The sequence below is a fragment of the Jaculus jaculus genome, chromosome 6 (genome assembly GCF_020740685.1).
Source record: "Jaculus jaculus isolate mJacJac1 chromosome 6, mJacJac1.mat.Y.cur, whole genome shotgun sequence".
Lineage (NCBI taxonomy): Eukaryota > Metazoa > Chordata > Mammalia > Rodentia > Dipodidae > Jaculus > Jaculus jaculus.
In genome coordinates, this window is record NC_059107.1 from 93,432,871 (window position 1) to 93,460,225 (window position 27,355).

Consider the following 27,355-nt stretch of genomic DNA (forward strand, 5'->3'; position numbering starts at 1 on the left):
CTTAACCACTAAGCCATCTCTCCAGCCCTTTTTTTTCTTTTTTTAATTTTTTTTTTTGGTTTATTTTTATTTATTTATTTGAGAGCGACAGACAGAGAAAGAGGCAGAGAGAGAGAGAATGGCTGTACACTTTAAATCCCAGCACTGAAGTAGGAAGATCACTGTGAGTTCAGTGTCAGCCTGAAGCTAGAATGAGACTGGTTCAAAACACCAAAAAATAAAAATAAGAAAAGGCTGGGTATGTTGGCACACTCCTTTAATCCCAGCACTAGGGGGCAGAGGTAGGAGGATCTCTGAGAATTCAAGGCTACCCTGTGACTACAGAGTGAGTTCCAGGTCAGCCTGGGCTAGAGTGAGACCCTACCTGGGGGGGGGGGGAGAAAATGATGATCCTTGGGCACATCCTGGGTGAAGTAGGTAAATCACAAAGACAAATACTGATTCGCCTTAAATGAAGCATCTGGAGTGGGCCAGCTAGTAGAAACAGAAAGCTTGTGCTAGGGAGGAATATGCGCTTATTTTATGAACATGCATAAATTCTGAATGTAGGTACTACACCACTGTAAGTGTATTTAATATTACTGAACTGTATGTTGTAGCCTTGTTAAGATAGGAATTTGTTTTATTTATTTATTTAATTTTTTCCAGGTATAGTCTTGCTCTAGGCCAGGCTGACCTGGGATTCACTAAATAGTCTCAGGATGGCCTCAAATTCAAGATGATCCTCCCAAAGCTGCCTCCCCAGTGCTGGGATTAAAGGCATTACTACCACACCCATCAAGAAATTTTGTTATGTGTATTTCCTACAATCAAAGTTTTTAGCCAGGAGTGATGGTGCATACCATGAATCCTAGCCTTTGGGAGGCCAAGGTAGGAGGATCACCTTGAGTTTGAGGCCAACCTAAGAATAATGCCAGGTCAGCCTGGGCTATAGCAAGACCGGACCTGGAAAAAAATAAACAGAGGAAAAAAAAAAAAAAAACTTTAGAGTCTGGTGTGGTGGCGCACACCTTTAATCCCAGCACTGGGGAGGCAGAGGTGGGAGGATCACTGTGAGTTTAAGACCACCCTGAGACTACATAGTGAATTCCAGATCAGCCTGTGCTGGAAAGCAAGACTCTACTTCGAAAAACAAAAACAAAAAAATTTTTTGTTTTTTTAGAAAGAGATCAACTAGTCACCTATACTTCAGTGTCACTAACATACTGTCTGAGAACATGGTCATTATTTTATTTTATTTATTTATTTTATTATTACTGGTTTTCCTAGGTAGGGTCTTGCCGTAGCTCAGGCTGAGTTGGAATTCACTACGTAGTCTCAAGGTGGCCTCGAACTCACAGCAATCCTCCTACCTCTGCCTCCTGAGTGCTGGGATTAAAGGTGTGTGCCACCATGCCCAGCCCGCGGTCATTATTTTTAAGATGCGAGAGAATGGGTATGCCAGAGCCTCTAGCACCTGCAGAGGAATAAACTCTAGATCATGCTTTACATGGGCACTGGGGATAGAACCTGGGTCGTTAGGCTTTGCAGGCAAGCAAACAATTTCTACAGCCCCCTTTTTTTTTTTTTTTTTTGACTGCCGTTTTTTTTCCTTGTAGTTGATTATGGAAGATTCCCACAAGAGTAACACTTCCAAGACTGCACCTCAGCCTGGTTCAGCAGTTCAGGGAGCTCATGTTTCTCATATTGCCCAACAGGTAAGGCAAGAACTGGCCAGAAGATGAAGCTGGTTAGCAGTGTTACCTGCAAAATTGTGTTATTTCATATCTCTTACTACAAATGCTCAGAAAAAGAACTAAGCAAAGAGAGACTTTTTAAAATGTTGAACTAAAGCTGGGCGTGGTGCTGCATGTCTTTAGTCTTAGCACTCCGGAGCCGAAATAGGATTGCTGTGAGTTAAAGGCTACCCTGAGAATACCTAGTGAATTCCATGTCAGCCTGGAGTAGAGTGAGACTTTACCTTGAAAAAACAAAAATAAATAATTAAAATACTGGAATATAAGTAGGGACAATGTATTAAGTATCTGCCCGTTTTGTTTTGTTGCTGAGGCAGGGTTTCACTCTGTTTTGGGCTGACTAGAAATTCACAATGTAGTCTCCTGGTGCTCTTCAACTACAGCAACTCCTCTACCTCTGCCTCCCGAGTGCTGGGATTAAAGGCGTGCGCCACCACGCCCGGCTAAGTATCTTCATTTTTTCCCCCAAATTAAAAAAAAAAATATTTAATATACAAATAAATATTTTTTAATGAATTCTGGGCCTGGGTTAGCTCACTTTGTATAATCCTTTTTTCCAGATCCACCCATTTTCCTGCACATTTCATTTTTCTTTACTGCTGAGTAGAACTCCATTGTATAAATGTGCTACATCTTCATTATCCACTCAGCAGTTGAGGGACATCTAGGCTGGTTCCATTTCTTAGCTGTTGTGAATAGAGCAGCAGTAATCATGATTGAGCAATTATCTCTAAGGTAGTGAGATGAGTCCTTAGGATATATGCCTACGAGTGGTATAGTTGGATTATATAGTAAATCTATTTTTAGCTGTCTCTGGAACTCTACACTGATTTCCTCAATGGCTGGACCAGATTTATTTATTTATTTATTTATGGCTTTTCAAGGTAAAGTCTCCCTCTAGCCCAGGCTGACCTGGAATACCCTATGTAGTCTCATGGGGCCCTCGAACTCACAGTGATCCTCCTCTGCCTCTGGAGTACTGGGATTAAAGGCCTGCACACTTGGCTCATAGCCCTTTTTTTTTTTTTTTTAATTTTTATTAACATTTTCCATGATTACAAAATATATCCCATGGTAATTCCCTCCCTCCCCACCCCCACACTTTCCCATTTGAAATTCCATTCTCCATCATATTACCTCCCCATTACAATCATTGTAATTACATATATACAATATCAACCTATTAAGTATCCTCCTCCCTTCCTTTCTCTTCCCCTTATGTCTCCTTTTCAACTTACTGGCCTCTGCTACTAAGTATTTTCATTCTCACGCAGAAGCCCAGTCATCTGTAGCTAGGATCCACATATACATATATATATACACACATATATATATATATACACACACATACATACATACACACACATACATACATACATATATATATATATATATTTTAATTTATTTGCAAGCAGAGAACAAGAGAGAGAGAAGAGAGACAGAGAGAAAATGGGCACACCAGGGCCTCTAGCCACTGCAAACGAACTCCAGACATGTGCCGCTTGTGCATCTGGCTTATGTAGGTCCTAGGGAATCGAACCTGGGTCCTTTGGCTTTGCAGGCAAACACCTTAACTGCTAAGCCATCTCTCTCTAGCCCAGACTGATCTAGAATTCACTATGGAGTCTCAGGGTAGCATAGAACTCACAGTGATCCTCCTACCTCTGCCTCCCTAATACTGGGATTAAAGGCATGCACCACCGTGCCTGGCTTCCATAGCCTATTTTTTAATTGGGTTGTTTGATTTCTTTTCTTTTTTAAAATTTTTTGTTTATTTTTATTTATATATTTGAAAGCAACAGAAAGAGGGGGAGAGAATGGGCATGCAAGGGCCTGCAGCCACTGCAAACAAACTCCAGTTGCTTATGCCGCCTTGTGCATCTGCCTTCTGTGGGTCCTGGGGAATTGAGCCTCAAACTGGGGTCCTTAGGCTTCACAGGCAAGCACTTAACCACTAAGCCATCTCTCCAGCCCTGATTTCTTTCTTTTTTTCTTTTTTTTAATATTTGTTTATTTGAGAGAGAGAAGAAGAATGGGCACACCATGGCCTCCAGGCACTGCAAACAAACTCCAGATACATGCCCTACCTTGTACATCTGGCTTACGTGGGACCTGGGGAATCAAACCTGGGTCCGTTAGCTTTGTCGGCAAGTGCCTTAAACGCTAAGCCACCTTTCCAGCCTGGGTTATTTGATTTATTATTTAGTTTTCTGAGTTTTTGTTATATCCTAGATATTAGTCCTCTGTCAGATGCATAAGATTTTTCTCCCATTCTGTAGGTTGCCTCTTTGCTGTATTCACAGTATCCTTTGCTGTACAAAAGCTTTGTAATTTCATGAGGTACCAGTGGTTGATCAGTGCTTTTTTTACTTCCTGAGCAATTGGGATTATATTCAGAAAGTCTTTGCCAATACCAATATGTTGAAGGGTTTCCCCTACTTTCTTCTCTAGCAGTTTCAACCAACTTCTGGTCTGATACTAAGGTCTTTGATCCATTTGAAGTGCATTCTTGTACATGCAGAGAGATAAGGATCTATTTTCATCCTTCTAAAGATACATATCCAGTTTTCTCAGCACTATTTGCTGAAGAGGCAGTCTTTTCTCCAATGAGTATCTTTAGCACTTCTGTCGAAGTTCAGGTGGCTGTAGCTACCTGGACTTACACCTGGGTCCTCTGTTCTGTTCCATTGATCTACATGTCTGCTTTCTGTGCCAGCACCATGCTGTTTTTGTTACTATGGCTCTGTAATATAGGTTAAAAATCAGGTATGATGATACCACCAGCCTTATTTTTGTTGTTCAAGATTGTTTTAGATATTCGAGGTCTTTTGTGCTTCCAAATGAATTTTAGAATTGTTTTTCTTATTTCCATGAAGAATGCCATTGGAATTTTGTTGGGGTTTGCATTAAATGTGTAGATTGGTTTTGGTAAGATTGTTATTTTCACAATATTGATTTTTCCAATCCAAGAGCAAGGGATGTCATTCCATTTTCTAGTGTCTTCTGCAATTTCTGACTTGAGTGTTTTAAACTTTTTAAAAAATATATATTTTTATTTATTTGTGTGACAGAGAGAAAGAAGGGGAAAGAGATGGAGAGAGAGAATGGGTGCACCAGAGCTCCAGCAACTGTAAACAGTATCCAGATGCATATGCCCCTTGTGCATCTGGCTCCCGTGGGTCCTGGGGAATAAAACCTGGGTTCTTTGGCTTTTGGGACAAACACTTTAACTGCTGAGCCATCCCTCCAGCCCTGTTTTAAAGTTTTCATTGTAGAGATCCTTCACTTTCTTGATTAGGATTTTCCCAGTGTACTTTTTTTTTTTTTCATTCAGTGATTTTCTGATTTCATCCTCTGTTGTTAGCATATAGAAAGGCTACTGATTTCTATGTGTTTATTTTGTATCCTGCTACATGGCTATAGGTGTTTACCAGCTCTAACAGTTTGCTGGTAGAGTCTTTAGGTCCTTTATGTATAGAATGTATAGAATGACGTTATCTGCAAATAATGATAACTCGATCTCTTCCAATTTGTGTCCCTGTTATGAGTATCTCTTTCCTTATTATTATGACTAATACTTCCAGTACTATATTAAATAAAAGTGGAGACAGCAACACCCTTGTATTGTTCCTGATTTTAGTGGAAAAGCTTCAAGTTTTTCATTTAGTATTATCTTGGCCTTAGGTTTGTCATAAGTAGCCTTTATTATGTTGAGATACTTTCCTCCTGTTCCCAGTCTCTGTAAGACTTTTATCATGAAGGGATGTTGGATTTTGTCAAATGTCTTTTCTGCATCTATTGAGATGATCATGTGATTGTTTTTTGTCCTTCAGTCCACTTAAATGGTGTATTATATTTATCAATTTGCATATGTTGAACCATTGCTGCATCCCTAGGGTAAAGCCAACTTGGTCAGAGTGAATAACCTTTCTGATACACTCTTGTATTCTGTTTGCCAGTATTTTCTTAAGAATTTTCATCTATGTTCATAAGAGAGATTGGTCTGTAATTTTCCTTTTTTCTTCTATTTGGTTTTGGTATCAGGGTGATGCTGGCTTCATAGGAGTTTATTAGCACTCCTTCCTTTTCTGTTTTATGAAAAAGTTTAAGCGATGGTGTTAGTTTTTCCATGAAGGTCTGTTAAAACTCACCAGTGATCCCATCTGGGCCTGGACTTTTTTTAGTTGGACGATTTTTTTGTTGTTGTTTTTGGGGTTTTTGTTTTGTTTTGTTGTTGTTGTTGTTGTTTTGTTTTTTTTGAGGTAGGGTCTCACTCTAGCCCAGGCTGACCTGGAATTCACTATGTATTCTCAGGGTGGCCTCGAACTCACGGCAATCCTCCTACCTCTGCCTCCCAAGTGCTGGGATTAAAGGTGTGCGCCACCACGCCTGGCCCAAGTTGGACGATTTTTGACAACTGTTTGGATCTCCAAATTTGTTATCTTGTTATAGGTCTGTTTAAGTGATAATCTCATCTTGACTTAATTTTTTCTTTTTCTTCTTATTTTTTATTTTTATTTTATTTATTTTATTTTTTTAAAATTTTTATTTATTTATTTATTTGAGAGCGACAGACACAGAGAGAAAGACAGATAGAGGGAGAGAGAGAGAATGGGCGCGCCAGGGCGCGCCAGGGCTTCCAGCCTCTGCAAACGAACTCCAGACGCGTGCGCCCCCTTGTGCATCTGGCTAACGTGGGACCTGGGGAACCGAGCCTCGAACCGGGGTCCTTAGGCTTCACAGGCAAGCGCTTAACCGCTAAGCCATCTCTCCAGCCCTTATTTTTTATTTTTATTTTCATTTTTTTGAGGTAGGGTCACACTCTAGCTCAGGCTGATCTGGAATTCATTATGTAGTCCTAGGGTGGCCTTGAATTCATGGCCATCTTCCTACCTCTGCCTCCCAAGTGCTGGGATTAAAGGTGTGTGCCACCATGCCTGGTTTGACTTAATTTTAATAGGTCATGTACATCAAGAGAATCATCCATTTCTTTCAAATATTCAAACTTAATGGAGTATATGCTCTTAAAATTGGTTCTTATGATTTTCTGAATTTCTTTGGTATCTGTTGTAATGGTGCCTTTTTCAATTCTAATTTTATTTAATTTGTGTCTCCTCTTTCTTCTGGTGGATTTATCAGTCTTGCGTATCATCTCAAAGAACCAACTCTTTTTTTTTTTAATTTTTTTTTTATTTATTTATTATTTGAGAGTGACAGACACAGAGAGAAAGACAGATAGAGGGAGAGAGAGAGAATGGGTGCACCAGGGCTTCCAGCCTCTGCAAACGAACTCCAGACGCGTGCACCCCCTTGTGCATCTGGCTAACGTGGGACCTGGGGAACCGAGCCTCGAACCGGGGTCCTTAGGCTTCACAGGCAAGCGCTTAACCACTAAGCCATCTCTCCAGCCCTCAAAGAACCAACTCTTTGTTCCATTGATTCTTTGGATTGTTTTTTGTTTGTTTGTATGTTTCTATTTCATTAATTTCTGCCCTGATCTTTATTATTTCTTTCTGTCTGCTGATTTTTGGGTTATCTTGTTCTTTTTCTTAAGGTGAAGCATTAAGTTGTTTACTTGCAACCTTTCTAATTTCATCTCCCTCCCGCCCTTTGGTTTTTCTGGGATAGGGTCTCTAGCCCAGGTTGACTTGAAATTCCCTATGTTGTCTAAGGGTGGCCTTGAACTCACAGTGATCCTCCTACCTCTGCCTCCGAGTACTGGGATTAAAGGCATGTGCCACCATGCCTGACTCTAATTTCTTTTTTTTTTTTTTAAGAGTTTCTATTTAAACTTTTTTGTTTGTTTGTTTTTTTATTTATTTGAGAGCAACAGACACAGAGAGGAAGGCAGAGAGAGAGAGTAGGAGAATGGGCACGCCAGGGCCTCTAGCCACTGCAAATGAACTCCAGATGCATTCGCCCCCTTGTGCATCTGGCTAATGTGGGTCCTGGGAAATCGAGCCTCGAGCCAGTGTCCTTAGGCTTCACAGGCAAGCACTTAACTGCTAAGCCATCTCTCCAGCCCTGGCTCTATAATTTTTTAATATAGGCACTTAGGGCTATATATTTCCCTCTTAGGATTGCTTTCATTGTGTCCCAAAAGTTTTGGTATGTTGTGTTCTCATTATCATTTGATTCTATGAATTTTTTTTCTTTTCTTCTTTTTTTATTTTTATTTATTTGAGAAAGAGAGAGACAGAAATTGGCCGTTGATTTATAGTTTAGTCCCATTGTGATCAGCTAGAATGCAAGGAATTATTTCAACTTTTCTTTATTTAAGATTTGCTTTGTGTCCTAATATATGATCTATTTTAGAAAATGTTCCATGTGCTGCTGAAAAGAATGTGTATTCTGCAGCAGTTGGGTGAAATGTTCTGTAGATAGCTGTAAGGTCCATTTGTTCTATGACCTCATTTAATCCAGATGCATCTGTTTATTTTTTGACAGGATGACCTGTCAATTGATGAGAGTGGGGTGTTGAAGTCATCCGCTATAACTGTTTGATGTTATCTGTGACCTTAGTTCTAATACTGTTTGTTAGATGAAATTGGGAGCCCTCATGTTAGGTGCATATATTTAGGATTGTAATGTCCTCCTGTTGGAGTGTGCCTTTAATCAATATAAATGACCTTCCTTGTCTTTCCTAAGTAATGTTGGTCTGAAGTTTACCCTGTCAGATATTAGGATAGCAACCCCTGCTTGTTTTCTAGGCCCATTTGCTTGAAACACCTTTTTCCAGCCTTTCACTCTAAGATAGTGTCCATCCTTTGTAGAAAGATGAGTTTATTGGAGGCAACAAATTGAAGGATCTTGCTTTTAACCCAATCTTCAAACATGTGGGTTTTTTCTGGTTGGACCATTGAGGCCATTGATAATGAGTTATTATTGAAAGGTATGTGTTTATTTATGCCATTTTTCTTATTTTGTAGTTCTTCTGGTTTTACCTTTGCTCTCTTCTATTATTAACTAGTATTTGAATATGATTTGTTTTTGTTTTCCTTATGCGTGTGCTTATTTTTCTCTTTTGCATGGAGGATCCTTTCAAGTATTTTCTGTAGAGCTGGTTTGGTCTTCATATATTCCTTTAGATTTTGTAATACATCATCTCTTACCTCTGCCTCCCATAGTGCTGGGATTAAAAGCATGCACCACCTCACCCGGCCCCCTTCTGGCTTTTAAAGTTTGTGTTGAGTAATCTGCTATGATCCTGATGGGCTTGCCTTTGTATGTGACTTGATTTTTTTTCTCTAACTACTTTAAATATATATATATTTTGTTTTGTGTGTTTTGTAGTTTAATTATAATATGGCGGTAAGAGGTTCTTTCCTGATTTTGTCTGTTTGGTATTCTGTAGGCTTCCTGTATCTGCATTGGCATCACTTGCCCTACTTCTATGATTTTTGTTTGTTTGTTTTGTGGGGTTTCACTCTAGCCCTGGAATTCACTATGTAGTCTGAGGGTGGCCTCGAACTCACAGCAATTCTCCTTAAATTTACTTTTTATTTATTTATTTATTTTTGTTTTCAAGGTAGGATCTCACTCTAGTCCAGGCTGACCTGGAATTTACTATGTAGTCTCATGGTGACCCTCCTACCTCTGCCTCCCAAGTGCTGGGATTAAAGACATGTTGTTTTGTTTCTGTTTTTAAGGTAGGGTCTTACTCCAGCCCAGGCTGGCCTAGAATTTACTCTGTAGTCTTAGTGGCCACCTCAAACACAGGGATTCTCCTACCTTTGTCTCCCAAGTGCTGGTATTAAAGGCATGTGCCAACATGCCAGGCCCTATTTTTATTTTTATTTTTTTACATGAGAGGCAGAATGAATGAATGAATGATGAATGAATATGGGTGCACCAGGGCCTCTAGCCGATGTAAAGTAACTCCAGATGCATGTGCTACCATGTGTATCAGGCTTACATAGGTGCCAGGGAATCAAATCTTCACCCTCGGAGGCTAGAGAGATGGCTTAGCAGTTAAGCGCTTGCCTGTGAAGCTTAAGGACCCCAGTTCAAGGCTCCATTCCCCAGAACCCACGTTAGCCAAATGCACAAGGGGCCGCATGTATCTGGAGTTCATTTGCAGTGGCTGGAGGCCCTGGCTCGCTTTCTCTCTCCCCCCCCCCTTTCTCTGTCACTCTCAAATAAATAAATAAAAATAAACAAAAAAATATTTTTAAATCCTCACCCTTGCAGGCAAGTGCCTTAACCACAGCCATCTCTCCAGCCCTATTCCACTGTCTTTGAGACAAGTCTTGCTACTGCCAATGACAAGTCTGTCCCATGAGTAGCTTTACGTGGGTGCTAAGGAATTAAACTCAGAATGTCAGGATTTGCAAGCAAGTGCCTTTAACCGCTAAGCCATCTCCACTTTCATTTGTGGAAGAGTGATTGTTTTGAGACAGGGACTTACACAGCCCAAGTTGGCCTCAAACTCATAACTGAGGATGAACTTGAACTTCTTTTACCTCTATCTCTCAAGTATATACCAGGTCACAGGTGTGTACCATCACACCCAGTTGTATGAGGTGCTGGAGGTTGAACCCAGGGCTTTGTGCCTGCTAGGCAGACACTCTGCCAACTGAGCGCCAGCACTTAAGTAGCTTTTTTTTTTTTTAGTTTTTTAATTTGATTGGGAGCAATTTTCCCCTCTATCCTAGCCTGTACACAAACTGGAATTTATTCTGTAGTCTCAGGGTGGCCTTGAACTCACAGCAGTCCTCCTGCCTTTGCCTCCCAAGTGCTGGGATTAAAGGTGTGAGCCACCACACCTGGCTTACTTTTTAAATTTTTGTTTATTTTACTTATTTGAGAGAGAGCAATTGTGGAGGGTTGCATTAATCCATAGTGCCAATCATAAGATCCTTGGTTCTCAACTAGAGCTTACTTCTGCACTGAGATGGAATCTGTGTGCTAGAAATCTTGTCTGCTAGAGGGAGGGAAAGGACTGGCATTTAGTGAACAAAAGCCATGAACAAGCTGTTTCTGGGCATGGAAGAATTGTTATGCCAAAATGCCTGATGTGACAAGGGAAGTTGGTGGCTGAGTCCAGTGAGTAGGAAGGTCATGAGTTGAGAGGCCAACCTGGACTATCAAGTTCAAGGTCAGTCTATAGGAGGGACAGTTCCTCAGAGAACAGCCAAGATTCAAGTATGGCAAGAAAATGAAGGTGAGCTATTCAGTGATTATTGTTTTTTGGGGGGTTTTCGAGACAGTCACTACTTAGTCCAGGCTGTTGGTTGTTTTTTGTTTTGTTTTTTCAAGACCTCATTCATTTGCAGTGGCAGGAGGACATAGCATACACATAAACGTGTACACATGTGCAAATAAATTAATTTAATTTTAAAAAAGAACCCAGGCGTGGTGGTGCACAGCTTTAATCCCAGCACTTAGGAAGCAGAGGTGAGAGGATCTCTGTGAGTTCGAGGTCAGCTTGGGCTAGAGTGAGACCCTACCTCGAAAAATTTTTAAAAATAAAAAGAAAGAAGAAAAGGACATTAGCTGGAACAAAATTGGTTATCAACAGTGAGAATGGGCCTGGAAAAGCTCTTTGTTGCTTGTCAGGAAGTTTATTCTTTCAAGGCGGAAAGATCAAAGGTATGCCTAAGGGGCTGAAGAGCTGGCTGAGCAGTTAAGGTGTTTACCTGCAAAGCCAAAGGACCTAGGTTTCAATCACCAGGGACAAATGTAAGCCTAATGCACAAGGTGGTGCATGGGTCTGGAGTTCATTGGCAGTGGCTAAAGGCCCTGGCGTGCCTATTCTCTCTATATATATATGCCTCCCTCTCCCTCTCTCTCTCTCTCTCTGTCTCTCTGTCAAATAAAATAAAATTTAATTTTTTTAAAAAAAGATATGCCTAGAAAGAAATTGTGGAAATTTACTGTATTATGTCAGAAGTTGAAAGATAACTTATTAAATAGTCACTAATTTAGAGCCAGATGTGGTGATAAGACCCTACCTTCGGTGTGGGGGGACAATCAAGCAATCACTAATTTAGTTGAGATTTGGTCAAGAATATAGTGCAGAGCCAAGGTAAATTCTTCTCCATGTATGGCTCTTGCTGTCTAGTGGAGGAGGTAAGACCTGGGCCAGAAATTCCCACCCCAAGGGAACTGTAGCCCTGAGAAGTGCTACAAAGGATTACAAGGACTGTCCTTTCAGCTAAAGAGTTTATCATTGGGGATTTGACCTTGTCAGGAGCATGGCACCTTCCCTGAGTGGATGACTGCAGAACAAGTAGGTATTAACTGTAGAATGGGAGAGACCTTTGGAAATCCTTCACCTAACAAGAGATAGGGAAAACCCAAATCCTCCTGTGACCTCTAGCAAAGTGAAGACTTCAAAAGCAGGTTCAAGGATGACATTCCTGGGTTTAACCTTGGGGGGGTTGTTACCCCTAAAGTGCCTCAGTAGAGAGGAGCCACCCTGTCTGTGCAGAGCTTATAGATCATGGTAATAACCTTGTTGTTTTTAAATTGTTGTAAAATTTCTTCATCATAATTAGTTGTCCCCATATAATTGTAGCAAGTGGTACTGGTTTTGTTGATTTTTTTTTTTTTTTTTTTTTTTTTGAGGTAGGGTTTCACTGTAACTCAGGCTGACCAGAAATTCACTACATAGTCTCAGATGGCCTTGAACTCAAGGCAGTCCTCCTACCTCTGCCTCCCAAATGCTGGAATTAAAGGCGTGCACCACCATGACCAACTTACAATGAAGTTTTATTTGAAGTGCACTTGCTTTTACAAAAGAGGGTCTTTAAAACACATACACACACACATATATATACATATATACATGTGTGTGTACATATGTGTGTGTGTGTGTGTGTGTGTGTGTGTATTTAGTTTATTTATTTGAGAGAGAAAGAGGCTGATAAAGAAAATGGGTGTGCCAGGACCTTCAGCTACTGCAAAGGAACTCTAGACACATGTGCCACCTTGTACATCTGGCTTACACAGGTCCTGGGGAATTGAACCTGGGTCTTTTGGCTCTGCAGGCAAGCGCCTTGACTGCTAAGCCATCTCTCCAGATTTTTTTTTCTTCAAGCAGTAAGGGAGAGAAGAGAAACACACAGATAGAGAATGGACGCACCAGAGACTCCAGCCACTGCAAACAAGCTCCAAATGCACAAATGCATGCACCGCTTTGTGCATCTGGCTTTACCTAGGTACTGGGGCATCGAGCTTGGGTTATTGGGCTTTGCAGGCAATACCTTAACTACTGAGCCATCTCTTCAGCTCACAAAAGGGGATCTTTTTAAAACATAAATAGTAAATGTTAGCTGGAGCGATGGCTTAGTGGTTTAGGTGCTTGCCTGAAGTGCCTAACGACCTTGGTTAGATTCCTTAGTACCCATGTAAAGCCAGATGCAGAATGGCATATGCATCTGGAGTTTGTTTGCAATGGCTGGAGGCCCTGGTTGCCCATTTTCTCTCCCTCCCCCTCTCTCTCTCTCTCTCTCTCTCTCTCTCTCTCTCTCTCTCTCATAAATAAAATATTTAAAAGAATTTTTTTTTATTTCAGAGAAATGGGGTTGGGGGGAGAATGGGTGTGCCAAACCTCCAGCCACTGAAAACAGACTGCAGATGCATGCATCCCCTTGCGCATCTGGCCTATGTGAGTCCTGGGGAATCAAACTGAGGTCCTTTGGCTTTGCAGGCAAACACCTTAACCACTAAGCCATCTCTCTAGCCCCATCAAATAAATAAAAGAAAAATATATTTATATATGTATATAAAAACAGGAAAAAAAGAAAAGTAGTAAATCTAATAGGATATAGATGGAATTGTTATTCTCCTAGAAGCGTACTGTTGAGTGTAAGTTTGTCATTGTACATGTTTACTACATGTAAATCATGGTTGTTAAGAATCCTTTCAAACCCCCCTCCCTCCCCAGGTAGGGTCTCACTCTAGCCCAGGCTGATCTGGAATTCACTATGGAGTCTCAGGGTGATCCTTCTTCTTCTTTGTCCCAGTGCTGGGGATTAAAGATGTGTGCCACCATGCCTGGCTTCCTTTAAATCTTTTGAGGTTTAGGAAGAGTGATTGTGCTGCTGCTGTTGTTGGTTTTCTGTTCTGTTCTGTTTTGTTTTTCCAGGTAGGGTCTGGCTGTAGTCCTGGCTGACCTAGAGTTGACTATGTGGTTTCTTTCAGGGATGGCCTCAAATTCACAGCGATCCTCCTGAGCACTGGGATTAAAGGCACGTGCCACCATGAGTGTCACAAGCATACTTTTCAAAAATATTTTATTTTTGTTTGTTTGTTTGTTTGTTTAACAGAGAAGGTGGGGGGGAGAGCGAGAGAGAATGGGCGCGCCAGGGCCTCCAGTCACTGCAAATGAACTCCAGACACGTGTGTCCCCTTGTGCATCTGGCTAGTGTGGGTCCTGGAGAATCGAACCTGGGTCCTTTGGCTTTGCAGGCAAATGCCTTGACCGCTAAGTCATTCCTCCAGCCACCCCCCTTTGAAAAAAACAGTATAGGCTGAACTATAGAAAAAAAAGTATACCTGTAGAGTTAAGGGACATTATCTCTGCAATAAATAATCAACTAGGCTAGGGACGTAGCTCAGTGACAGAGTTCCTGCCTACCTAGCTATCATGTACTAACAAAAAAATTGAAGACCTTTTAGTTTTATTTTTCCTTTATATTTTGACCTAATAACTCTGATCTATTAAGTCAGCAAAGGGTTGGAGAAATAACCTAATGGTTAAAGGGCTTGTCTGCAAAGCTTACAGGGAATCCTGGTGCCAGGGCCCCCAGCTGCTGCAGATGCATGTGCCACTGTGCATCTGGCTTTACGTGGGTACTGGGGAATCGAATCTGGGCTGTCAGGCTTTTCAGGCAAGTGCCTTAGCTGCTGAGCCAATTGTACAGCCCTGGAAAGCTTTTTTTCTACTGAAAAATGTGCTGCAAGTACTGAAGACAGTGTTTGCTAATTGATGTTGATGAACGTTCCCCAGAGACATGGACAGGAAGCTCATTTCAGAGGAACACCCTCATGTCCTTGAAAAAGATAGTCCTGTGTCCTAGAAAATTTGTACCTCAAAAGGTAGCAAAGGAAAATGACGTTTTTGAAGTAAATGCTCTAACAGCAGTGAAGATGGGTCTGGGTAGGGTAGTCTTGTTCGAGCTGGAACAAGCAGTTAATTCTCTTTTTTTTTTTTTTTTTAAGTAGGGTCTCACTCTAGCCCAGGCTGACCTGGAATTCACTATGGAGTCTCAGGGTGACCTTGAACTCACGGGCAATCCTCCTACCTCTGCCTCCTGGGTGCTGGGATTAAAGGCGTGCGCCACCACGCCCGGCTCCAAGCAGTTAATTCTTTTGACCTAGGTGAGTTTTCATCTGTCGCGCGCGTGCGTGTGTGTGTGTGTGTGTGTGTGTGTGTGTGTGTGTGTGTGTTCAGACACAGAGTCTTACTCTAGTTTAAGGGGACCTGGAATTCACTATGTAGTCTCAGGGTGGTCTCAAACTCACAGAGATCCTCCTATCTCTGCCCCTTCCCCTCCCAGTGCTAGGATTAAAGGCATGTGCTACCATGCCCAGCCTTTTTTCTGCATTTTAAGGGGCCTGGGGTTATCCTAGGGAAGTAGCCTTGTGCTGATACAAGGTACAACATGAGGTGAGCCTTAAAGGATGATAGGGAAGCTGGGCATGGTGACAGCAAGCCTTTAGTCCCAACACCTGGGGGGCAGAGGTAGGATTGCCGTCAGTTTAAGGCCACCCTGACACTGACTACATGATGAATTCCAGGTCAGCCTGAGATAGAATGAGACCCTACCTCAGGAAAAAAGACAGGGGAACTTTTTGTACTTTAGCACTTTATCATAATATTTCCATCAGATTTCCACAGAATTAAGTTATAATTCCATGATTTAATTATAGCCTGAAATGTTGAGTTGTTTTTTGTTTTGTAATTTTTAAAATTTTTTATTTATTTAGTTGAAAGTGTGAGACAGAGAATGGGTACACAAGGGCTTCCAGCCACTGCAAACGGACTCCAGATATCTGCGCCTCCTTGTGCATCTGGCTAATGTGGGTCCTGGGGAGTCAAGCCTTGAACCTGGGTCCTTAGGCTTCACAGGCAAGCACTTAACCGCTAAGCCATCTCTCTAGCCCATGCTTTTGTAATTTTTAAAAATATTTTATTTTTATTTATTTATTTGAGAGAGGAAAAGAGGCAGAGTGAGAGAGAGAGAATGGGTGCACCAGAGCCTCCAGCCACTGCAAACAAACTCCAGATGCATGTGGCACTTGTTCATCTGTCTTACATGGGTACTGGGGAATCAAACCAAGGTCCTCTGGCTTTGAAGGCAAGTGTCTTAACCACTAAGCCATCTCCAGTCCAATTTTATACTTATAATTGAAATTTCTTTACTTTGACTCTTGGTTTTTTTTTAATATTTTCAATCAGTTCTTTTCAGAATAATATATTTTAAAACACCTCCATTTTACACAATTTCTGTGCCTGAGATTCTTTTTTTGCTTGCTTATTTGTTTGACGTAGGGTCTTGCTGTGGTCCAGGCTGACCTGGAATTTATAATTTTTTTGTTTATTTTTATTTAGTTATTTGAGAGCAACAGAGAGAAGGAGGGAGGGAGAGAGAGAGAATGGGCACTCCAGAGCTTCCAGCCACTGCAAACGAACTCCAGACGCATGCGCCCCCTTGTGCATCTGGCCAACGTGGGACCTGGGGAACGAGCCTCGAACCGGGGTCCTTAGGCTTCACAGGCAAGCATTTAACCACTAAGCTATCTCTCCAGCCCTTAGAATTTTTATTTTTATGTGAGACTCTACCTTGACAAAACAAAAACAACAACAAAAAAAGATATTCATACATACAAATCTCTTTTTTTTTTTTTTTGATTTTCAAGGCAAGGTCTCACTTTAGTCCAGGCTGACCTGGAATTCACTATGTAGTCTCAGAGTGGCCTCGAACTCATGGTGATCCTCCTACTTCTGCCTCCCGAGTGCTAGGATTAAAGGCGTGTGTCACCACACCCGGCATCATGCATACAAATCTCATCATAAGCCAGGTGTGGTAGCGCACACCTTTAATCCCAGCACTGTAGAGGTAGAGATAGGATGATTGCGGTGAGTCCAAAGCCACCTTGAGACTACAGAGTGAATTCCAGGTCAGCCTGAGCTATAGTGAAACCCTACCTCAAAAAAAAAAAAGTCATCATAAAATAAAATTCTATGGGAGCTAGGTGTGCCAGTACACACCTGTAACTGTAGTACTTAAGAGGCTAAGGCTCGAAGACTTCAAGTTCTAGGCCACCTGGGCTACTTAGTAAGACCCTGTCTTGAAAACAGAATCTATGGGAGAAGTGTATGAAAATATTAACTAAAAGAGCCAAAAGAAGGGTAACTGCAAATTCAGTGGTACTGAAAGATCACCTCATCGCTGATGAGCACCTGGATCCCTTTTGGCCCCTGCTTGTAAATCTGGCTGATCAGGTGAAGAGAAATGCTGAAGAGCTGAGCAATTCTGTCCATTCAACAGCCTTCAGTTCCTCTAAGTAGATGGCATAGTACACTGCAAGAGAGAGAGAAGGAAGATGGGAGGGAGGGAGAGAAAGAAAGAAGGAAGGAAGGAAGGAAGGAAGGCTGTCAGTGCAAAAGTTCCTCATTCCCAGGCTCCTGGCTCACTTTTTTGTAGATTCACAGGTCACACTGCCTTGGTTTAGATGATGCCCGGCTACTCTTTCGCCGTGTGGTCTAGAATAAATTATTAAATGTCTCTACACCTCATTTTCCTCATCTAAATGTTGGAAAAAATCAACAGCAACAGATGACAATATTAGTTGTGAAAATCAAAGCATGTGGGCCTGGAGTTTAGTCTTAGCCCTTAACGCACTTGCCTGTGAAGTTTAAGGACTCAGGTTCCATTCCCCAGGAGCCATGTTAGCCAGATGCACAAGGGGCGCATGCATCTGGAGTTCTTTGCAGTGGCTAGAGGTCCTGGCACACCTATTCGCTCTCTGCCTCTTTCTCTCTGTGTGTCTCTCTCAAATAAAGAAATTAAATATTTTTTTAAAAAGAGATAAGGTGATATTGCTAACAATTATGGAAGTTGTCAGTTACAAAAAAAGAAATAAGTGGGAAAAAAAGATAAGGTGGAAAGCAAAGACCAACACCTGAGGTTGATCTCTGATTTGCACACACGCTCTGAGGCACATATGTCCCATACTCATAGACACAACAGATTAAAAAAGAAATGGATAAGCTGGGCGTGGTGGCGGATGCCTTTAATCCCAGCACTGGGAGGCAGAGGTAGGAGGATTACCGTGAGTTCTAGGCCACCCTGAGACTCTATAGTGAATTCCAGATTCCAGGTCAGCGTGGGCTAGAGTGAGACCCAACCTTGAAAAACAAAAAAAAAAAAAAGAAAGAGTATATATGATACTTGAAGGAAAAATAGAAATGACAGATTTGTCATTTGGTTAAAGGTATATTGTAAGGAAGGATTAATTTTGTTGGATGGTGGGGGCAAAATCTCACTATATAGCCTGTGCTGACCTCAAAATCACAATCTTATTTTTTAAATTTTTATTTATTTATTTATTTGACACAGAGAGAGAGAGAATGTGGGCATACCAGGGCCTCCAGCCACTGCAAATGAACTCATCTGGCTTACGTGGGTCCTGGAGAATCAAACCTGGGTCCTTTGGTTTTGCAGGCAAACACTTTAACCACTAAACCATTCCTGCAGCCATACAATCTTCTTTAAATACTTTTTATTTGTGACAGAGGAAGAGGTAGAGAGGGAGAGAATGGGTATGCCAGGGCATTCAGCAACTACAGTCAAACTCCAGATACATGTGCTTCCTTGTGTGTCTGGCTTACATGGAACCTGGGGAATTGCGCCTGGGTCCTTTGGCATTGCAGGCAAATGTCTTAACCACTGAGCCATCTCTCCAGCCCCATTCACAATCTTCTTGCTCCAGTTTCCTGAATTCTAGGACTATAGGAATGAGCCAACATGATAAAATGTGTTACTTTCTCTGGAAAGTTAATGCCCAAGTCTAAACTGTTTTTTTGTCTTGTTTGGATTTTTCAAGGTAGGGTTTCACGTTAGCCCAGGCTGACCTAAAAGTCATTCTGTAATCCCAGACTAGCCTTGAACTCACAATAATCATCCTACTTCTGCCTCCTAAATGCTGGGATTAAAGGCATGGACCACTATGCCCCAGCTTTTAAAAAAATATATTTTTTAAATATATAGTCATTTGAGAGAGATAGCAAGAGAGAGAGAATGAGCACGCTACAGCATCCAGCCACTGTAGACAGACTCCAGACACATGCCCCATCTTGTGCATCTGACTTATGTGTGTTCTGGAGAATTGAACTAGGGCCATTTGGCTTTGCAGGGAAGCACCTTATCCACTAAGCCATCTATTTCTCCAGCCCTTTTTTTTTTGTTTGTTTAATTTTATTTATTTATTTGAGAGCAACAGACAGAGAGAGAGAGAGAGAGAGATTGGGAATGGGTGAGTCAGGGCCTCCAGCCGCCGAACTCCAGATGCGTGTGCCCCCTTGTGCATCTGGCTTACGTGGGTCCTGGGGAATCAAACCAGGGTTCTTAGGCTTCGCAGGCTTTACAGGTAATGTGCTTTAACTGCTAAGCCATCTCTCCAGCCCTTGTTTTTTTATTATTATTTTAATAGTTTTATTTATTTAATTAGTGAGAAAAAGAGAGAGAGATTGGTGTGCCAAGATCTCCAGCCACTGCAAACAAATTCCAAATGCATGGGCCACCTTATGCATCTGGCTTACGTGGATACTAGAGAAATCAAACCTGGGTCCTTTGGGTTTGGAAAGCAAATGCCTTAACTGCTAAGCCATCTCTCCAGCCCCCAGCTTGCTTTTGTTTTGTTTTTAGGTCTAAAATAGTTTAGGGGGGTAGGTTTTATATAGCTCTTAAATAATTTAGAGAGCTGGTTTTTAATATTTCTTTTAATTTAATAAGTTTTATAAAAATTTTAAATAAAAATAAGTCAGGTATCATAGCTGTTTTGAACCTAAGTTGTATAATTTAGTATATTTTGAGGATAGAGGGGTCAAAAGATGGTTCAGCAGTTAAGCCACTTGCGTACAAAGCCTAACCACCTCTGTTTAATTCACCAGTACCCACCTAAGCCAGATACACAAGTGGCCCATGCATCTGGAGTTTGTTTGCACAGGTTAAAGGCTCTGATGTACCCATTCTCTATCTTTCTGTCTCCCCCGTTCGTTCCCTCCCTCCCTCTCTCTCTCTTTCTCTCCCTGCAAATAAATAAAAATTTTTTAAAACTTGAACATAAATTATTTTCTCAATTATAAAATACTGCTTAGCTTGGGCTGGAGAGATGGCTCACCAGTTAAAGGTACTTACTTGCAAAGCCTGACAACTCAGGTTCAATTCCCCTGTACCCATGTAAAGGCAGATACTTTATTTATTTTGTTTGGTTTTTCAAGGTAGGGTCCCTCTCCAGCCCAGGCCAACCTGGAATTCACTATGGAGTCTCAGGGTGGCCTCGAACTCATGACGGCCCCCCTACCTCTGCTTCCGAGTGCTGGGATTAAAGGCGCATGCAACTATAGCTGGCTAAGGCAGATACTTTAGTTGGCCCATGGATCTTGAGTTCATTTGCAGTGGCTAGAGACCCTGGCTCACCCATACTCATTCATTCTCTCCCCCTCACCCCATTTGTTTCTATCTCTCAAATAATTTTGCTAAATAAATTATATTGCTAAATTTAAAACTTGCTTGTTGTGCTGATAAAGCCTAATGTACTTAAGAATAGTTAACAGTATTTATTGTATGTGGCTGAAGCACCTTACAGCCTCACATGTTTAAGCCTTTTGTTTTCTTCCAAGTCTCATTCTCTCCCAGGCTGGCCTGGAACTCAACAGCGATTCTGCTACCTCTGTCTCCTAAGAACCGGGATTATAGGTGTACGCCACCGTGCCTTGCATGTTTAAGTTTGTTTTGTGTGTGTGTTTCACAACTTTCATGATTATAGAAAATAAACCATGGTAATTCCCTCCCTCATGGATATTGAGGCCATTTTGTGTCTGTAAGATTGCATTATAAGGGGCTGGAGAGATGGCTTAGTGGTTAAGGCACTTGCCTGCAAAGCCATAGGACCCAGGTTCGATTCCCCAGAACCCACGTTAGCCAGATGCACAAGGTGGTGCAGCATCTGGAGTTGTTTGCAGTGGCTAGAGACTCTGGCACGCCCATTCTCTCCCTCCTTCTCTTTCTTCTCCCCCCTCACTCTTTCTCTGTCACATAATTAAATAAAAGATTTTTTTAAAAAGATTGCATTGTGGGCTGGAGAGATGGCTTAGTGGTTAAGCGCTTTCCTGTGAAGCCTAAAGACACCCCCACCCCTCCACCCCCCACCCCCCACCCCCCGTTCAAGGCTTAATTCCCCAGACCCACGTTAGCCAGATGCACAAGGGGGCGCACGCGTCTGGAGTTCGTTTACAGAGGCTGAAAGCCCTGGCGCGCCCATTCTCTATCTATCTATCTCTCTGCCTCTTTCTTTCTGTCACTCTCAAATAAATAAAATTTTTTTTAAAAAATTGCATTGTAAGAAGCCCTACTCTCCTTTTAGAGATATTTGCACATCCATGTTTATTGCCACTTTATTCACAATAGCTAGAAAATGGAACCAGCCTAAATGTCCTGTAACAGGTAATTGGATGATGAAGATGTGTTACGTTATACAATGGATTTCTATTCAGTGGTAAAGAAAAATGTTTAAGGTTTTGTTTGTTTGTTTTAGGTAGGATTTAGTTCTAGCCCAGGCTGATACAGAATTAAAGGTGTAGTCTCAGGGTGGCCTCGATCTCACGGTGATCCTCCTACCTATGCCTCCCAAGTGCTGGGATTAAAGGCATGGCCACCACGTCCAGCTTTTCTTTCATTTTTGATGTCATCATCTTTTCCTTCTATTATGATGGTCTTGTGTAAGTAGTGTCAGGCACTGCGAGGTCTTGAATATTTAGACCATTTTGTGTCTGGAAGAGTGAATTGTAAGGAGTCCTACCCTTTCTTTGGCTCTTACATTCTTCCTGCCACCTCTTCCTCAATGGACCGTGAGCCTTGGAAGGCATGATAGAGAGGTTTCAGTGCCGAGCACTCCTCTGTCACTTCTTCTCAATACTCTGGTGCCTTCTGATGCCAAGGTCACCACCATCTGAAAAGAGAAGCTTGTTGAAGCTTCTTAAAATATGAACTGAAATAATGCTGGTCACTACAAATAAAACTGCATCATATTTATATATATACATGACTGTCCATCACTTCCACTTTGTGAAATCAAATACTCTCTTCTCAGTCCTGCTGTATCGTATTTGTAAGTAGCATCAAACAGTCTGTCGTTCTTTTCTCCATATATGACCTTCACTAGTTTCCCAGAACAGCTGTCTTGTTCCTCACTGGTGGCATCTCCCCACTCCCATGTTTCTTGTTCTCTTTCTAGTCTTACCAGAATCTTCCCAGGGTAAGCCCATGATTCTCTTCTTTTCACATCATCAGCTACTCCATCCAAGCTCATGGCTTTAAGGGGCCTAAACATTGCCTTCTCGGTTTATCTGTCTAGCACAGACCTCCTGCAGGCTTATCTGTTCAGTAGTTCCCTTAATATGACTAATGGAATATTGAGACTGAGATTCTTTAAACACAGCATGTTCAAAATGCAAGTCAGATAATTATTAGTGATTTAGGAAACAGGACAAAAACAAAAAAGGGTAGAGATTATGCATCAGTGTAAGAAGTAAGGTTTAGGGTGAGATCAGAGGTTGGCATTGCTTTATTTGGGATGGGCTTTATTCTCAGCTCTGGGTCTGCTGTATCTTATCTTCATTTAATTAGTTTGTTCTCCCTGAAAAATAACCCTTCACCCATTTCCCTTGAGTTTATTTGTTTGTTCTGATTTTTCAAGGTAGGGTCTCACTCTAGCCCAGGCTGATCTAGAATTCACTGTGTACTCTCAGGGTGGCCTTGAACTCATGGTGATCCTCCTACCTCTGCCTCCCGAGTGCTGGGATTAAAGGTGTGCGTCACCACACCCTGCTAAACTTTACCCTTTTCTTTTTCCTTTTCCTTCATTTTAGATTCTAGAACTAATATACAAATGTGTGTGAAATGAGACATAATTTCTTTTGAAGACACAAATGTGGTTTTTCTTTCTTCCTTTCTGTACTCTTCTGAAATCAGTTCTTCTGATTTTAGGTTTCATCTTTATCAGAAAGTGAAGAGTCTCAGGACTCATCTGACAGCATAGGCTCCTCACAGAAAGCTCACGGGATCCTAGCACGGCGCCCTTCTTACAGGTCAGTACTCTCTTAGACCAACCCTGCATGTGTTATATTAAATGAGTTCACATGGAAATCAAAATAAAATTAAATTTAAAAAAATTAAATGAGTTCACATGAAAATCAAAGGAGAGAGCTAGCATGTGTTTGGATAAGAAGGCCAGTGTTAAGCTGGGCATAGTGGCCCAACCTTTAATACCAGTACTTGGGAGGCAGAGGTAGGATTGCCATGAGTTTGAGGCCACCCTGAGACTGCATAATGAATTCCATGTCAGCTTGGGCCTAGAGCAAGATCCTACTTTGGCCGGGCGTGGTGGCGCACGCCTTTAATCCCAGCACTCAGGAGGCAGAGGTAGGAGGATTGCCATGAGTTCAAGGCCACCCTGAGATGACAGAGTTAATTCCAGGTCAGCCTGGACCAGAGTAAGACCCTACCTCGAAAAACCAAAAAAAAAAAAAAAGATCCTACTTTGAAAAACAAACAAAAAAAGCCCAGTGTTAACACATAGACTGGAACTTGATTAGGGATGAATAGGAATTTAGATTTAGGGTTGGAGGGATATCTTAGGAGTTAAGGCATTTGTCTGCCAAGCCAAAGAACGCAGGTTCAATTCCCCAGGACCCATGTAAGCCAGATGCTCAAGAGGACATGCACAAATGCGTCTGGAGTTCATTTGCAGTGGCTAGAAGCCCTGTCGTGCCCATTCTCTCTCCCTCCTCTTTCTCCCTGTTCCTCTCTGTCAAATAAATAAAAATAAATAAAAAAAAAAAAAAAAGAATTTAGGGGCTGGAGAGGTAGCTTAGCAGTTAAGGAATTTGCCTACAAATCAAAGGATCCTGGTTCAATACTCCAGGACCCACATAAGCCAGATGCACAAGGGGGAATATGCATCTGGAGTTTATTGGGAGTGGCTGGAGACTCTGGCATACCCATTCTCTCTCTTTCTCTCCCTCAAATAAATAAATAAAATAGATTTTTAAAAAATAGATTTAGGGACGGAGTGATGGCTTAGCAATTAAGGCACTTGCCTACAAAGCACAAGTTCGATTCCCCAGTACCCATGTAAGCCAGATGCTTAAGGTAGGCATGGGAGTTCGTTTGCAGTGGCTGCAGGCCCATTCTCTATGTTTGCCTCTTTTTCTCTCTCAAATACATACATACTTTTTTTTTAATTTACAAAAAAAAAAAAAAGAATTTAGATTTGGCATGCACCTTTAGTCTCAGGTTTCCGTGAACAGAGGTAGGAGGATCTCTCTGATATTAAAACCACCCTGGAACTACAGAGTGACTTCAGGTAAGCTTGGAAACAATTTAGTCTTTTGGTAAATATCACATTCCTTATTTACTTGGAATAGCTCTAAAAACAATATGAAAGCAGGACTAGAAACCTTAGGAATTGGACTATTTTGTGTTCCTTGTCCTAGCTTCCTAAATCTGCACCTTTGTTCTGTCCCCTGTGTATTTGTCTGTTTAAAATACTTTGTTGGGCTAGAGAGATGACTTAGCAATTAAGGCACTTATTGGCAAAGCCAAAGGACCAAGGTTTGATTTCCCCAAAACCCACTTGATACAGATGCACAAGGTGGCACATGTGTCTGTAGTTGGGTTGCAGTACCTAGAAGCCTTGACTCATCTATTCATTCTTTATTTTGGGGGTGGGCGGTTTCAAGGTAGGGTTTCATTCTAGCTCAGGGTGACCTGGAATTCACTATGTAGTTTCAGGGTGGCCTTAAACTCATGGCAATCCTCCTACCTCTGCCTCCCAAGTGCTAGAATTAAAGGTGTGCGCCACTATGCCTGGCTTTTTTTTTTTCTTTCTTGGGGGGGAGGGGGCATTCATTCTTTTTCAAATAAAAAGTAAATAATAGATTTTTTTAGATTTATTTTTATTTATTAGAGACAGAGAAAAGGGTGGGGGGGGAGTGAGAATGGGCACGCCAGGGCCTCTAGCCACTACAAATGAACTCCAGAGGCATGCGCCACCATGTGCATCTGCCTTAGGTGGGACCTAGAGAATCGAACCAGGATCCTTAAGCTTTGCAGGCATGTGCCTTAACCGCTAAGCCACCTCTCCAGCCCAATAACAATATTTTTGTTGTTGTTGTTGTTCTTATGAGGTAGGGTCTCACTCTAGCTCAGGCTGACCTGGAATTCTCTATGTAGTCTCAGGGTGGCCTTGAACTCACGGCGATCCTCCTACCTCTGCCTCCCGAGTGCTGGGATTAAAGGCGTGCGCCACACGCCTGGCTCAATAACAATATTTTTTAAAAAATTAAAATACTTTCTTCTACATTCAGTGTAACTCTTATTTTTTTCAAGGTAGGGTTTCACTCTAGTCCAGGTTGACGTGAAATTCACTATGTAGTTTCAGCCTAGCCTGAAACTCACATCTATCCTACCTCTCTGTCTTCCAAGTGCTGGGTTCAAAGACGTGGGTCACTACACCCATAACTTTTGTTTTGTTTGGTTTGGGGGGTTTTTTGTTTGTTTTGGGGGTGATAGGATCTCACTCTAGCCCATGCTAACCTGGAATTTACTATGTGGTGTCAGGGTGGCCTTGAACTCACTGCAATCCCCGTGCCACTGCACCTGGCTTGGTTTTATTTTTAATGTAGTTATTTTTATTTTAGAGAGCCACTGAAATTGGACTCCAGACGCTTGTGCTGCCTAGTGAGTTGACTGTGACCTTGCACTTTCCTCACCTTTGCGCCTCTGGCTTATATAGGATCTGAAAAGTCTAACATATGTCCTTAGGCTTCACAGGCAAGCACCTTTACTGCTAAGCCATCTCTCCATTCCAGCACACCCATAAGTCTTATACATACTTGATTTTCCTGACTTGCCAAGACTAGGTGAGACCTTTCTTTTGTAGCAACCCATTAGTAACTCATAGTATTTAGTTCATCTTGTTGGAGTTCTGCCTTATTTAAGGGCATTGCCCATGAATTATTTTTTGTAATCCCAGAGCCTAGAAGAGTCAACATACCTTAATAGATGCTCAGTAATTACTTATTGAATAATTGGAAAACTGTAAGTAGTTGACCAACAGAGTGAGTGATTATGAGACATTTCCATAGTAGAATTGACCAAACCTGGTGGCTATATAGGTAGGAGAAATGGGTGACCAAAAACAAGACACTGTCTGAAACAAATGCAGTAGGATTTTAGATGACATGAGAAGCTATCCTGTCTGGTAGAATATGTTGCAGAAAATTCATAGAAGATTGCCAGGCATGGTGGCCACACGTTTAATCCCAACACTTGGAAGAGAGGAGGATTGCCTTGGGTTCAAGGCCACCCTGAGACAGTGAATTCCAGGTTAGCCTGGGCTAGAATGAGACCCTACCTAGAAAAAAACAAACAAAAAAATCATAGAAGATGAATTTGTTGGACTTTGAAAGTAAGGTAGAAAAATTTTACAGGGCTGGAGAGATGGCTTAGCGGTTAAGCGATTGCCTGTGAAGCCTAAGGACCCCGGTTCGAGGCTTGGTTCCCCAGGTCCCACGTTAGCCAGATGCACAAGGGGGCACACGCGTCTGGAGTTCGTTTGCAGAGGCTGCAAGCCCTGGCGCGCCCATTCTCTCTCCCTCTATCTGTCTTTCTCACTGAGTCTGTCGCTCTCAAATAAATAAATTAATTAATTAAATAATAATAAAAAAAATTTTTTTACAAGGCAGCAGGACAGTCTAATCAAAGATAACTGCATGAAATATGAAAAGATTGGCCTTCCCTGGGAATTGGGAGTGAGAAGAAGAGGAAGTTTAGTAAGAAAAGGCAAGCAGGATCTAGATTATTATTACCTTATTTTTTTGAACGTTTTAAATTTTTTTACTGCTTTCAATTAACAACTTCTATGATTATAAACAATATTCCATGGTAATGCCCTCCCTACCCCCACTTACCCCTTTGAAACTCTATTCTTCATCATATCCCCTCCTCCTCTCAATCAGTCTCTCTTTTATTTTGATGTCATCATCTTTTCTTCTCCTCTTATGATGGTCTTGTGTAGGTAGTGTCAGGCACTGTGAGGTCATGGATATCCAGGCCATTTTGTGTCTGGAGAAGCACGTTGTAAGGAGTCCTACCCTTCCTTTGGCTCTTACATTCTTTCCACCACCTCTTCCGCATTAGACCCTGAGCCTTGGAAGGTGTGATCGAGATGTTACTAAGTACTCCAGTCACTTCTTTCTAGCACTATGATACCTTCTGAGTCATCCCAAGGTCACTTTCATCTGAAGAGAGAAGATTCTCTACCCAAAGTGAGAGTAGCATTAATATAAGGGTATGAACATTAAGAGAAGTGCTTACTGGACA

At 41.7% G+C, this 27,355-nt stretch overlaps 1 protein-coding gene across 3 annotated transcripts in view; it reads left to right on the forward strand.

Moving 5' to 3' along the window:
- Atf1 (activating transcription factor 1) overlaps positions 1 to 27,355 on the forward strand; it is a 51,193-nt gene that overhangs the window by 3,590 nt on the left and 20,248 nt on the right. For 2 of the 3 annotated variants that reach the window (XM_045153311.1, XM_045153310.1), the window contains exons 2-3: positions 1,599 to 1,697; positions 22,958 to 23,058. In XM_045153311.1, coding sequence (XP_045009246.1) covers positions 1,605 to 1,697; positions 22,958 to 23,058 — 194 coding nt within the window. In that variant the 5' untranslated portion in view covers positions 1,599 to 1,604. The remainder of the gene's footprint in view (positions 1 to 1,598; positions 1,698 to 22,957; positions 23,059 to 27,355) is intronic. The other variant, XM_045153312.1, reaches the window with a different exon arrangement.